Source organism: Bubalus kerabau, chromosome 16 (genome assembly GCF_029407905.1).
Source record: "Bubalus kerabau isolate K-KA32 ecotype Philippines breed swamp buffalo chromosome 16, PCC_UOA_SB_1v2, whole genome shotgun sequence".
NCBI classification, from domain to species: Eukaryota; Metazoa; Chordata; class Mammalia; order Artiodactyla; family Bovidae; genus Bubalus; species Bubalus kerabau.
In genome coordinates, this window is record NC_073639.1 from 59,433,673 (window position 1) to 59,448,764 (window position 15,092).

The following is a 15,092-nucleotide window of genomic DNA, read 5'->3' on the forward strand; positions in this document are numbered from 1 at the left end:
TAATGTATTTTTACTTGCAATCTACCTTATCTTCACTTCCTAAAGTTTTAAATCATCCAATATGTACCCTTGTCCTCTCAAGGGTGCACCTAAGAGTTGAAATTAAATTCTATAGTAAATTTCACTAAATTAAAACAAAAATGTTAAAGTACTCATGAAATGCATATGACATTTTATCATACAATGAAGTTCACCTGGAAGAAGGTATCAGTGCTCTGTGAGTACTGTTTCGATTTACAAAAAGCCAATAAAAATGGCACAGAAGCCAAATTCATAGATACATAGAGAGGAAAGGTGGCTACCAGGGGCTGGGAAAAGGGGAAAATGGGGAAATACTGGTCAAGAGTTACAAGCTTTCAGTTATGCAAGATGAGTAAGTTCTGGAGAACTGGTGTACATTAATGTTGACTGTAACTGACAATATTATACTGTGTTCCTGAAATTTACTAGAGGGCGGAGCGTGGTCTCACCATAAAATAAAAATAGAAAGAAAACTAAAAAAGGAAAAAAAAAGTAAAATGGTAAAAGTTTGAAGTGACGGATATGCTGAATTGCTTGGTTGTGATGTGTATTTGACAATGTTGATGTATATCAGGTCATCCAGTTGTACACCTTAAGTACATACGATTTTTAAATTATTTATATTTTGTTTTTATTGTAGGCTAATTACAATATTGTGATGGTTTTTGCCATACATTAACATGAATTGGCCACAGATATACAATTGTCCCCTCCCTTTGTGCCCCCCAGCCCACCTGCTGTCACAGAGCACTGGCGCTGGGTTCCCTGCGTCACACAGCAAAGTCCCACTAGCTATCTGTTTTACATATGATAATGTGTATGTTTCAATGCTGTTCTCTAAAATCATCCCACCCTCTCTTTAACCCATATGTGTCTCCTCTGCTGCCCTGCACGTAGGATCATCAGTACTATCTTTCTAGACTTCATATAAGATCAATAAAACTAAAAGCTGGTTCTTTGAGAAGATAAACAAAACTGACAAACCAGTAACCAGGCTCACCAAGAAAAAAGGGGAAAGACTTAAATCAATAAAATTAGAAATGAAAAAGGAGAAGTTACAATGGACAACACAGAAATACAAAGGATCATAAGAGACTACTATGAAAAACTGTATGGCAATAAATTGGGACAAGTTGGAAGAAGTGGACAAATTCTTAGAAAAGTGTAACCTTCCACAACTGAACCAGGAAGAAATAGAAAATATGAACAAATCAATCACAAACAGAAATAGAAACTGTAATCAAAAATCTCCCAATGAACAAAAGCCCAGAGCCAGATGGCTTCACAGGCAAATTCTTCCAAAAGTTTGGAGAAGAGCTAACAACTATGTTGCTATAACTCTTCCAGAAAATTGAAAAGGAAGGAAAATTCCCAAACTCATTCTACGAGGCCACCATCACCCTGATACCAAAACCAGACAATGATACCACAAAAAAGAAAATTACAGGCCAGTATCACTGATGAAGATAGATACAAAAATCCTCAAAATTCCAGCAAACGGAATCCAAAAACACATTATAAAGATCATACATCATGATCAATTGGTCTTTATCCCAGGGATGCAAGGGTTCTTCAAGATATGCAAATCAGTCAACGTGATACACCATATTAACAAATTGAAAGATAAAAATCATTGATCATCTCAACAGATGTAGAGAAAGCCTTTGACAAAATTCAACACCCATTTATGATAGAAACTCTCCAGAAAGTAGGCACAGAAGAACATACCTCAACATAAGAAAGGCTATATACGACAAACCCACAGCAAACATTATCCTAAGTGGTGAAAAACTGAAAGCATTTCTTCTAAAATCAGGAAGAAGACAAGGGTGCCCACTCTCACCACTATTATTCAACATAGTTTTGGAAGTCCTAGCCACAGCAATCAGAGAAGAAAAAGAAATAAAAGGAATCCAGACTGGAAAAGAAGAAATATATACAATTTTGACTGTCAATTATACTTCAATAAAACTAAAAACATTTTTGAAAAAAAATCTATTAACCCTTAACTAAAGACAAAGTAATACTAAGTGCCAGCCATGAATATTTGTGTCCAATGGGCAAACATGATAGAAAGAGCATTACAGCTGAGGCTAAGTGAACTAGCACCACCAATGCTCAAGATATAACTAGAATCAATCTGTTACTCAACTGAATAAATAAAACCAAGGAAAGGAAATATGCAGGAAGAACACTAAGTGCTTGTCACAGATAAGGACTATGTTTGTCAAGAGAAAACTAAAGGATTTAGTCTGTTTCTTTTTTTAGGATCAAAAGAGAAGACAGGAGAAATTTGAAAAAACAACAGAAGTTGCAGGTAGGATCTCGCAAGAGGTCTTGTGAAAGGCAGGAACTAGCTCTGTGTCATCCCTTCAGTCTGTGTGGTGGCTATAGTAATTGTGGGATAAGAAATCAACAATTGGGGCTTCCCTGGTGGCTCAGTAGTAAAAGAATCCACCTGCCATTGCAGGAGACACAGGTTCAATCCCTGATCCAGGAAGATCCCACATGCCTTGGAGCAACTAAGCCCACGTACCACAACTATTGAGCCTCTGCTCCAGACCTCAGGAGCCACAAGTATTGAGTCCACACACTGCAACTACTGAAGCCCATGTGCCCTAGAGCCCGTGCCTTACTAAAGAAAAGTCCACATGGCAATGAAGACCCAGCACAGTCAAAAATCAATATAATTAAAAAAAAAAAAGAAAACAAATGAATTATGAAATCTAACTTTCAACACTGTGCCAGAATGATCTTTTGAAATGTATGATCCTGAGAATCAAAAAGGAGAAAAGAGGGGAAGTTACAAAAATTAACTTATTTGTACCATACAATCAGAACTCCATGATATATCATCCCATCTGTCTATTAAAAAATAAGTTCATTAATTCTTCCTGCTTTCCCTTCAAAAATAATTACGAGTTGTTACCTTATTTTCCTGAGGAAATACTTGGGGAAACCGTCTCAGAATGTCATTCCCTGACAAGAAAGTACCCTTCAAGGCCTGGTACCAATACTGTCTTCTGTTAAGTAGCCCTTCTGGACCAACCCAGAGGAGGAACCAGCTCGATCTCTTATCTCCACCTTGAATTGTACGCATACATGTGTGATTCTCCCTTAGGAGACTCAATGTCTGTAAAGAGAGTCTGTGTTTTGATTCTTTGCCCCTCAGCACTGTGCATATAGAGAGGCTTAAAACCCACTTGCTGAAGGCACTGTATGGTTTGGAAGGCAGTTGCCCAGTGGGTTGAATTCTGGTCCCAGTTCTGGCATTCTCTGTCCTGACACTCTAAGCATGCTGACCATCACCTCTGGGCCTTAGTCTCCTCCTCTATAAGTAACGAGGAGGGTGGACAAGATGGTCCCTAAGGAAACGTGAAAATGCTATGGTTTTACAAAAATTAATGTGGGACTTTCTGATGGCACAGTGGATAAGAATCCGCTTGCCAATGAAGGGGACACAAGTTCAATCCCTAGTCCAGGTGAATCCCTCAGGCCACAGAACAACTAAGCCCGGGAGCCACAACTACCGAAACCTACACGCCTACAGCCCGTGCTCTCCATAAGAGAAGCCACCACAATGAGAAGCCCGCATGCAGCAACAGAGACCCACTGCAACCGAAAAAAAAGTTAACGTGTACTGAGAGTAAAACTGGAGTGGTGGGAAACAAAGAAGTATCCAGAACTTAAATGGGGTAGCAGATGGACACAAGATACACACTAATACTTTATGGAATGCACACATCTCAGAGTGGCTTTATTCCAGGCAAATTTAAACCTGGACAATTCTCTGAAGAACTAAATGATACCACAGAATTGACTAAGGACTCTACAGAACTGGGGCAAAATTATTCTCTGGTTAAATAAGCCACAGGAAAGCCAGGGTCTGTATATTTGCTCAGATATTTACTGAGCTCGTCCTACGTACTACATCTCCCCCTAAGTATGGAGGGCACAGCAGAGAACAGCCAGACAAGGTCCCTGCTCTGGAAAGCTGGCCACATGGGGGCAAAGAACCGAGACTCCCGTAGACTTTCACCCCTCCTCACTCCTGGGCTTTGGAACGTGACCTTTTGCTTCCTGGCTACACGCCTCCCCCACACCATCTTCTCTTGGGTTCCACCGGTTACCTGGCTAACTCCTATTCCTCTTCCCTGAGTGCTGCCTCTCGGACAAGCCTGGTGGGGTCAGGGCCCTATTCCCTAGTCACAGTTATGCAACACTGTTCCTTTGTAACCTCGTTTATCCGTGTGATTATTTGATTCTGCACCTTCTTCTCTGCTGGGAAACCCTTGTGGCCAGCGTCTGATCTACCATTCTAGCTAAGACTCACAATGCAGTCTGTGAAGGGAGCAGCAACTTTTGACTAGAGGAAATAAAAGTATAGGTTACACCTCAGTTCTTTGCACAGTGCTCCCTTTCATACAAACAGGGTCTGTGCTGCTCTAGGAAACAGGACACCATAGGTGTGTGTGTGCCTCATACTTAGTGACTGTTGTTACTACTGGCCACCAAGCCATGTATAATGATAAATCTAAAACGTCCGATTGGTGTAGCCCGGCACTCTGATAAGAAAGCCAAAGTCAACGGCAGACATAAAGTGCAAGTGATAAACAAGATTTTAATCCTAGATGCCCTTTAAGTAGAGGAGCCTAAAAGCTAAGCTTTACTCCCCCACCCCCCACTCCTTTCATTCTCTGGCTCTTGGAAGGAAAGAACGATTCATGCTGCTTTGGGACATTCCACAAGGATATTAGTCAGCACATTAGAAAGGAATTGGTCTACAGATGCTGACCCCATGTGAACTGAGGAAAAGCAAAGAAGAAATACAGAAGGCCCTTCCATATGACCTCCTCACCACTGTGGTACCCAGGTTTATAAAATCAAATACTTGGAGTGGTTCTTTCTGGAGGGTGCTGTTTTTAATTCTGGGAAAGAGTAATAACGAGCTCTGACAGGGAGGGGGATGCGCCCCTGCACTCACGTCGTGTCGTCCCAGCGCTGCAGACACTGGCTGTGGAAGCTGTGGTTACATAAGGTGGTGAGGATGCCGTTCACGGACTCGTCCATGCGCTCCAGACACACGGTGCACTTGGGCAACTCTGTCAGGTCCATCACAGGGAGGCTGGCGCCCTACAGGGAAACAACTTGAATGAGCCTCACTTGTCATCCACAGGTTCTAATTTTTCTTTTTTAAGGCAATAGTTTTCCTGATACTCTGACTCCTGGTAGGATGTTCTCAATATTATTGCTTTGTGAAAACAACCTAATTTGGTGAGGTTTTCATCCATGCAACAAATATTAATTGGTCGCCTCCTCGAGTCCCAGGACTGTGCTAGGCACTACGAATACCAAGGGGAACAAAGCAGACGAAGATCCCTGCCCTCACAGCGCTGACACTGGAGGAAGGGAGACTGCTGCCAAAATCTCATGTTACCAGACTCCTAGCTCTAACTCTAAATGGCCATGACCATAACAGAACACAAAGGAAAAAAACCAGGAGTGTATCTGAATGATTTTCCACAGATTAAATTAAAACTCAACCCTTTCTACTATGTGATAATAGTATCAACAACAGTGATTTTTATTTATTTAGTACATACTTATTAAATTAAGTCCCTGCTTTGTGTGCCAGACACTGTTCTAGGTGTGGGACTACGGTGAGCAAAAACAGATTCAGTTAAGTTGCAAAACACAAAGTCTGTCCCTTTCCTCACAGAGCTTAGCCTCTAGTAGAGAAAGATACAAAATTCAAAATTTTCATTTATTATTATTTTTAAAATATTTATTTATTTATTTGGCCAGGGCAGGTTTTAGTTGTGGCATGTGGGATCTAGTTCCCTGACCAGGGATCAAACTCAGGGCTCCTGCACTGGAAGTACACAGTCTTGGCCACTGGACCACCAGGGCAGTCCCCCAAAACTCCAAACTTTTAAAAACTGTTAATTACCAATGCTTGTAAAATGGCTGTAATTACCAATGGCTGTGAAAGAACAGAGTGTGAAGGGCATAAGGATCTAGATGGTCAAAAAAAAACACCTCTAACACAGAAATGTCTGACCTAAGCCCTGCCAACTAGGGGACTATTGAGGCAAAGGTGAGGCACATAAATAAGAACACACCAAGAAAAGTCACATTAATCTGCGGCCCCTAAAGAGTAGATATTTGAAAATCTCTCAAGAAGCCGTGTTCATTTAGAGAAAGGAATTCCTAAAACTGAGGCCTTGCACAGTACCTGGCTAAAGCGTAGACTGATTTTTTTTTTTTTGGCCCACGCCACTCAGCCTGTGGGATCTTAGCTTCCCAACCAAGGATTGAATGCCCAGGTCCCCTGCATTGGGAGCAGAGTCTTAACCACTGGACCACCAGAGAAAGTCCCCTGTGCCAATTTTTATTTTACCTAATCTAATGACAGAACAATCTAATCTGAATTTATTCCTATCAAGTGGAATTCAACATGAAAAGACCTTTAGGGCTACTTTAAAAGAGGAAATATTAAAAGTATAACAGAGCTGGATCTACTACTTTATTCAAATGAGCACATGTTATAGGAATGCTTCATGGAGGGTGGGAGATCAGAACAATTACTGATACAAATTGCTATCAAAAGGGAATTAAGTATTAGAATAAGGATTAAGGGTTAATATTTAAAACAAAAATATTCATTTCGGGGCTCCAGGCACAGTTTCATCCATCTGGAATAGATACATACTCAACTTCAGTAACACAAATAATATTCTTTATTAAAAAAATACTTTGGACAGTTTTTAAAAGTTGAGATAAAATCCACATATATAAAATTTGCCATTTTCAAGTGATTTTTAGTATATTCACAAAGTTGTACAACCATCACACTGCTATCTAATTCTAGAACACTTCTGTCACCCTCAAAAGAAACCATGTGCTTGCTGTCACTTCTCTCCCCCCAGTCTCTGTCAACTAACTTATTTTCAGTCTCTATGGACTGGCCAATTCTGGACATTTCCACAGGTATCTTAACTTTCAATTTTATACCATTCTGATACATTTATTTCAAACAGAGGAATTATTTGCACTTACATCCTCAGATTTCAATACTTCTGCCCTCTCCACATAGACCAGCTGGCAAACATCATCTTCTATTGAGTTGAACTGGCGGCCATTGCATGCCATGTAAAAACTATCTGCATCAGCCTAGGTAAACCAGGGCGGAAAGGGAAAAAATTAAGAGAGCGATCGTGGTAATGTGCTTTCTATTCAAGATGGCTTCAATTATTCTCTTCATCAGCTTTTAAAAGTTATACTTAGGAGAGAGAACAACTGCCAAAAGTAACATCTGTGGTAGGAGGCTCACAGGCTAAGTGAACTCTGCAGGTCAATATCCTACTCTACAATTTTTTCTGATACATGGTAGTTTTATTTGAATAATCAGAAGCTACTGAAGTGCAATAAACTGATGGCTCCTACAATTTTAATACATAGTCAACCAACAATGGTCAATGTTTCCCTTGATATCATTTTTTTCCCCTTTTGCCTCTAGTCAGCACTTTCACAGCAGCTGAGGTCAGTTCTATTTGGAACCAAATCATAACTGATAACTGTTAACGGGAGAGTTTTTTTTTTCTTTCTGGCTGCACCTTGGGGCTTGCAGGATCTTAGTTCCCAAACCAGGGATTGAACCTGGGCCCACCAGCAGTGAAAGTGCTGAGTCTTAACCAATGAACTGCTAGGGAATTCCCTATGGAGAAGCTTTTTAAAACAAATGTCAGCATCTAGGTGAGAAAAAATAAGAGGACCAGTGGAACCAGTAGGGAGTGAGAAGCCAATTCCTTTTTTTCAATAAGCCAAATAATAACAGTAATTAATACATGATAGTTAGACCAGGATCCTGTCAGGAGGTTTTAAACAACCTAGTGTACAATACCAAAAGCAAAACTCTTGGCCACGGTCAATAGGTCCAAGATGAACTAGCCTTTAAAATTCTAACAGTCTTGTTCCCTTGGAGTGGAAGACAGATAAAACCAGGGGAAATCAGTCCCCTGCAGAAAGCACATGTGCATTTGTGGGTAAGAACACAAGTAAATCCAATCTTCCAGTCTAGCCTCAGTAGGAAGTAACAAAGAGACAATTCCAGCTTTTAAAGCTCAGCAATTTTTAGAGGCAGCTGAGAGGCTGTGGCTTGTGTGGATTTCACTCCCACACAGGCATTAGCCACAACATAGGAAGTTACGTGCTCTGGCCCTGCCAGTACAGACAAGCTGCCTGAAGAGAGGAAGTGTGTTCTGCAAAAGGAAATGCCACACCGTCAACCTTGAGGTCGAGATTTGAGTGGTATCAGGCAAAAACAGTCCCGGCTGTCTACCCTCACGCAGTCTTGAATCTTGGAGCCACTGAAGCTTTTCAGTAGTTTTTCACTGCACTCAGTTCAGTTCAGTCACTCAGTCCTGTCTGACTCTTTGCAACCCCATGAAATGCAGCACGCCAGGCCTCCCTATCTATCACCAACTTCCAGAGTCCACCCAAACCCATGTCCATTGAGTCTGCACATGGATGATGTAATTCAAGTGTGGATTCTTGTATTATCTATGCTATCTTAATATGACCAAGAGAGCTAAGCCACTAAGGAAGGATGACCAGTTCTGAACAAAGATTCTGCAGGGACTTTTTGGTGGAGAAGGGGAGGCTTTTCCTTTGGGAAATAACCTGTATATTGGGTAAAGGGTATTTGAAATTAAAATGTTACAAGTCAGTTCCTGGATAATAAATGTCTTTAACACTAAGCAGCAGCAGCCCCAAATGGCTTCTCCCATTTTTCAAGAGCAGTGGCTTTGCCTTGAAATGCTTTTGGATGAATAACCAGCACAGTGAGCTGCTGGACTCTGCGTACGCACCAAGGGCCAGTGGGCCATGGCCGGCTCTTCAGGGCCGCCATCACCACCAGAACTGCTGCAGATGTGGCTGCCGAGAACAGCAGACTCGGCCAAAGACCTCCAGCTCTGTAGATGCTCCCTAAGCGCCCAAGCCTCCTCAGGGGCAGGGACAAGGTGTGTGATACTGGGAATGTGACAAAATCTACTCAATCCCAGATAAATCCTTTCTTTCTTGGGGGAGTTACCTGGACCAAAGGTGTATACTTTTTGAACACACTGCTCTCTTCTTTAAAATCTTGATATTGGAAATGTAGCTCTACTGGCTGGGATATTTACTGAGCACCCAATGCATGCCAGGTACTGTATATGCAAAGGACAAGAGCAGGGAGCAAAATCCATGTGCCTCCTGCTTCAACCCAGCACTGAGATGCACTGAACAAGAGCCTGACGCTAACTGCAAAACACACAGAAGAAACAACTCATTTAAAATGCCTGTACTATATAGAGCCCAAAATTTAATGAAACCCAGCTTCTGTTTTTTTCTAGTCCTTTGATTTGATTGTTCTCTTCTCAGGATTAACTCAGAAAAAGAAAAAACTATTATAATCAATGTTTCTTTACTGTTGCTGCTGCTAAATCGCTTCAGTCGTGTCCGACACTGTGCGACCCCATAGACAGCAGCCCACCAGGCTCCCCCGTCCCTGGGATTCTCCAGGCAAGAACACTGGAGTGGGTTGCCAGTTCCTTCTTCAATGCATGAAAGTGAAAGTGAAGTCACTCAGTCGTGCCGACTCTTAGCAACCCCATGGACTGCAGCCCACCAGGCTTCCCCGTCCATGGGATTTTCCAGGCAAAGTAATCAACTAGTAACTAGTTGTTACTAGTGATCAACTAGTGCTAAGAATGTATTTTTTACTTCTCAAAAGAAAGTAGGCTGGCCTAAGCCTACAAGTGATAATGAGCCAACACACTCCATTGAGAGGTTATCTGTCCTTTTCTGTTCCAAAGAACTACAAAACTGAACCCCCTTCTGCCTCCCTGTACCTTGAATTATAAATTAATTCATCAAAGGGCACAGTACAACTTTGTAGGCACATCTGACACCTCCAGCATAAAGAAAGATGAGGCCAACAGAGATTCAAAAAATGATAAAAGACATAAAATAGGTCTGTTAGTTCTTAATAAAAATTCCCTGGTGAGAAACAGAAAGGAATAAGAATACAGTTACCTGCCCAGGCCATGGAGTCAGGCTGCCTGTGTTTGAATCATAACTCTTTGACACTAGCTGTGTACCCTTGGGCAACTGACTCACTCATGTATGTTTCCTCAATTATAAAATATGAAAATAATGACACCTACCTTATGACATATCTGAGAGGACTCAAGGAGCTAATGCATGCGAAGCTAATACCTGGCATCTGGTAAGTGATTCAGAGTTGGTGCCTACTGAGTCTACTCTCATTAGGGCCCAATATTAATTTAACATCTTTGAGACCTATACTAGGAGGGTAGTTTTAGGCCTTAGAAAATCCCCGATAGAATGAGCCTTAGACCTTCAGATCTAGCATTACAGGTAAAAAATACAACTCACAATACCAAGGTCAAGGGGTCTATCTTCAGAGAGCACTAAGAAAGCTGTGTTACAGTCCTAGAAAACATCTGTCAACTTAAGCAACTTACATGTGGTCAAAAGACAGAGGTGGAGAAACAAGTATTGGATTGGCCAAAAAATTCATTTGGATTTTTCCATAAAATCTTACAAAGAGAATCCATTAAGAGTAGCAGAAAAATTTCACAACATCATCTGCAGATTGCAAAGGGTGGCATGTGCTACAGAGACGTTTATGGGGTTTTTAGACAAGTTACTGTTGTGGGCTTAATACACCTGAGACTAAATAAAAAGCCTAATATATTCTCAAACATTTTTTTCCCAATCCCTTTCTACGTTATCTGTGTTACTTGCTTACCACCCTTGCCCAGTGAGTAGAAGCTATACGTGAAATACTGTCATGACACAATTCTTGGCGAACAGTGAGTATCTTCCCTTGCCCACATCCTGCTCCTGCTGGACAAGGACTAATCCCTAGGGATTAAAGTGAGGGCTTAATTCCCAGTCACTTATTTCTAGCTGTATAACCGTGGCCAAATCACTAACCTCGCTCTGCAGCTGGTTTCCTCATTTGTAAAACTAGGGTAACAACAGTACCTGTCTACCTCATAGGGTTATAGTAAGGATTACATCAGCTAGTGCCCATTAAGCACTTAGCAGAGTGAATGGTACAGAATAAGCAGTCAATAAAGGTTGCGTATTATCACTAACCTCATTATTACACTTAAAAGATTTAATATACCACTTGCCCACTATTCGCAAAGTGTCTCAGTGACCTTAGACGGTGTTCTGACAGTCAGTGAAAGCAGCTGTTAGGTGCTTTTCAGTTCTCAGTGTCAACTTGTGAAGTCTAAGCTCACAGGGCCATTGAAATACTTTTTAAATGTCTCCCTCAAAGGTGCAGTGCTTTGTAGAGGTTAAAGATAATTGTGTACTTTCTTGGACTCGGAAATCCAAGTTTAGAAACTTAGAAAACACTAAGTTTTTGTTTTGTTTTTCTTCTGGTGGCCCAATGAACAGGTACAAATACAATTCAACTCTTATTTCTCTTAATTCTCTACCTACAACCAATGAATGGCCACTACTGCTGTGAACTCTAGCTTTTCATAACGAGGAGGTGACAAATGGGCATTGTGTCATGAGCTTCTATTATCCACAGATCTTGGTGATTGGTCAGACGCAATGACAAATGACCCTACAGGCACATTCATTTCTTTGCCAACCTGCAAGTTGGAACTGCTTATCTGGGGCAAACTCAGAAAGGCTATTTATCAGTGAGGTGTGAAAGAACTAACTTTGACAAAGCTGCATTTCACAACCTGATGAAATTTCAAAATGTAACAGGTTATTAAAAAAAAAAATACAAACAAATTAAAGAAAACCTATGGACAAGGTAGTCCTCTATTAACCTGCATAATACGTAAAGCTTACCTCATTTTTATATTCACATAGAAACACGCAGACTCCTAAGAATGAAAATACAAAACCAAGAGAATATCTTTCTGACATCTTTAGAACCGAGGCACATGCAAAATTATGCTTAATGCAACAAGGGAAATGGACTGGATGGCCAAACCTTTTTAAACATTGTTATAATGCACAAGTATACTTTTAAAAGCTGAAAATATCACCTTTCTTTCAGAGTTTGTCTCTCTATTGCAGTGATTTCCAGTTAGAACTCAAAAGCATCTTTAATAATTCAGGGAATGTCACAAAACCCCTCGTCATCAAAAAAAATTTTTATTTGATTTTCTAGAATGTGCCCAAGAATATATACTAAAAAGAGAATGATAGAAGCAGGGGCACAGTTTTATAATGGCAAATAACAATACAGGGTTAAGAAAGGTTGGGAATTACTGTTCTACTAGAATAGCTACTACTGGATAAACGAACACACACAACCCTAGATTTCACACTCAATTTGATTTATAAAAAATAACAGCTATGAATTGGAATTGTGTGCTTCCTGATGAATTCAGCAATATTTCTAAAATTACATTAATACTCTAGAAGATATCAAGATTTCTAAATGCAAGACGTAGTAAATTAAACATGGCTAGTATCAAACACTTTCAAAAACACAGTTTTTGTGGCAAACAGATTTTTAGTATCTTAACTTTTACCTGTGCACTAAACTTCATCAGCACCATATATTGATTTGGAGTAGAGTCTCTGATGATTTTCATTTGTTCAATTACTTCATTAAATGGGGCGACAAACTTCATAAGGTCATGACTGGTCATTGTAGCAGGGACTGTGAGAATACACAGCATGGCACTACGCCTCACATCTTCTTTTAAGGAGGTCATCTTACTAATAAGACAATAATTAGACTGTCTTGAATAGATGAGGTATGGTTAGTTCAAGCAACACTAATCAGACAACTTTTATGTCCAAGGAAAAACAAAATGTAATACTTTATAAATCAATTTAAACAGTTTGTTATCTTACTGGAAAATACTCACCTGGGTAAATGGAGAACCGCTTAAACACATCTGCAACGGACTTTAAGGTAAACTTTGAAATGTTCTACATGATACCCACCAATGATATTTTTTAATCTTCAGTTAAAGGCTTTTAATGGTTATAAACCTCCATCAGGCAAATTTGCAGTATTTTGCTTTCATTCATTTTTTAATCACCACCATCCTTAGATAACAATAGAAGAACAACTCTAACTATGGACTTCTCTTGAAGGTTTTCGAAGAGAAAAGACCTCTAAATATAGGAAGGAGAATTCTGAATCATGAAGATGTGACTCTGAAGATTACAGGAAGTGTTGTTGGATTAGAATAGCTAAAAGAAGGGAAAGAAAAATCATCCACAATACAATTTGCTTTTTTCTTCAAACTTTAAACTTTGTATTTTGTATTGGGATATAGCCAGTTAAGAATGTTGTGGTAGTTTCAGGTGAGCAATTTGCTTTTGAAATGCGGCAAACTCACTTCAACAGCTGCAATCCAAAATGGCTACCTGAGTATTCTGTTTCCCAGTGGGGACTGAGCAAACAATTTAGGACAAGGACAGTCTTTAAAGAAATCAGCAACTAATTATCCAAGGAGCTGGTGGCCTAGCTATGTTGATTATATAGCAAAATCTTCCTTTCCTTAGGCCTCCAGAAAGCCTTGTTTGGACCACAAAAAGGAGTTCAAAGATATGATGAAATGGCAACCCATTAAGTGACTTCTTAGCAGCTTCTTTAGTAAAGACTTGGTGGGAATAAGAGACTACATCTATATTATACATCACTTAGAATTTTTCTTTTCTTATCTTCCTTCCTTTCAATTTTCCAATCACCTGTATGCCTACCTTCTCAGGGAATATTTTCTTGGGTATTCTCTCAAGTGAATCTGCATGATTCATTCATAAGGCTCTTTTACCCAATTTATGAGATTTAACCATATATAAAATATCTAAGAATTCTTAAGAAAATATCTAAGAATTTAACACACAATATATGAAAGTACTAACCCTTTGAACAAAGCTTAAAATAATCCTTCTCTTCAGGGCAAGAATATTTTCTCCACCCTATGGCAAAAAACAGACAAACTCAAAAGAGAAAAGGATTTTCTTACTTTGTCTTGTACAGATGCATAATACCATGAACTATTTCAACTGAGGGGTTTCCACTGAAGAAGGAAATCTGATCTGGAAGCTGCTTGGATGGAGAATCAAGAGCAGCATTTACACCTTCTTTACTTGTATCTTTACTTCTCTGTGCAGTGAGGGATGCTTCTGAAGATTTCCTTTCTTCCACTGTAGCTTCTGGCTCATCTTTCACAAACCAAAAAGTTAGTAGATTTATAAACTGATATGAAATATGTGGAAGGATTCCAATTAGATGAGAATTTTAAGTCAGAGTGAAAGAGAAATTGCATTAAGAATTGCATTCACAGAACAGCCGAGTTTTGGGGACATCACAACTTGAAAGTACTCTTTGCCCCCACTCTCCATGCCCCCATGTCATTAACACCCTCAGAAACTAAAGGATGTCGACTTTACATTGAGAAGTACCATAATAAGGCAGGTGTCTTCCATCATGCACTTCTGAAAGTGTAAGTCGCTCAGTTGTGTCCGACTCTTTGCGACCCTATGGACTATACAGTCCACAGAATTCTCCAGGCCAGAATACTGGAGTGGGTAGCCTCTCCCTTCTCCAGGGGATCTTCCCAACCCAGGGATCGAACCCAGGTCTCCTGCATTGCAGGCAGATTCTTTACCAGCTGAGCCACAAGAGAAGCCCAAGAATCCTGGGGTAGGTAGCCTATCCCTTCTCCAGTGGATCTTCCCAACCTGGGAATTGAACCAGGGTCTCCTGCATTGCAGGTGGATTCTTTACCAACTGAGCTATGCACTCCTAAGTGGGACAAATATTCAGGGCTGTTTGAAAGTTTGAAAACCAACCTACCAGTTCTCCACACTGGAGATGCAATACACATCCACTCCCCTGGATGGAGCGAGCTGGCAGAGCAGGGGGAGTCACAACATGCTTATCTGGATTCAACATGAATCGCCACAGACCTACGTGCTAAGTAGCTCTCCTCACTGAGGCGAGTTGTCAACCTAGCTTGTTATGAGTAATTTAGAAGAAATATTTAGAGAAACTGAAATCC

General features: G+C 40.3%; 1 protein-coding gene across 2 annotated transcripts in view; it reads right to left on the reverse strand.

The window, feature by feature from the left end:
• The window catches only part of BRAP (BRCA1 associated protein), a 31,529-nt gene that overhangs the window by 13,986 nt on the left and 2,451 nt on the right, over positions 1 to 15,092 (reverse strand). For both annotated transcript variants that reach the window (XM_055550371.1, XM_055550372.1), the window contains exons 3-6: positions 14,055 to 14,253; positions 12,603 to 12,792; positions 7,081 to 7,194; positions 5,006 to 5,154 (exon numbers count right to left, since the gene is read on the reverse strand). In XM_055550371.1, coding sequence (XP_055406346.1) covers positions 5,006 to 5,154; positions 7,081 to 7,194; positions 12,603 to 12,792; positions 14,055 to 14,253 — 652 coding nt within the window. The remainder of the gene's footprint in view (positions 1 to 5,005; positions 5,155 to 7,080; positions 7,195 to 12,602; positions 12,793 to 14,054; positions 14,254 to 15,092) is intronic.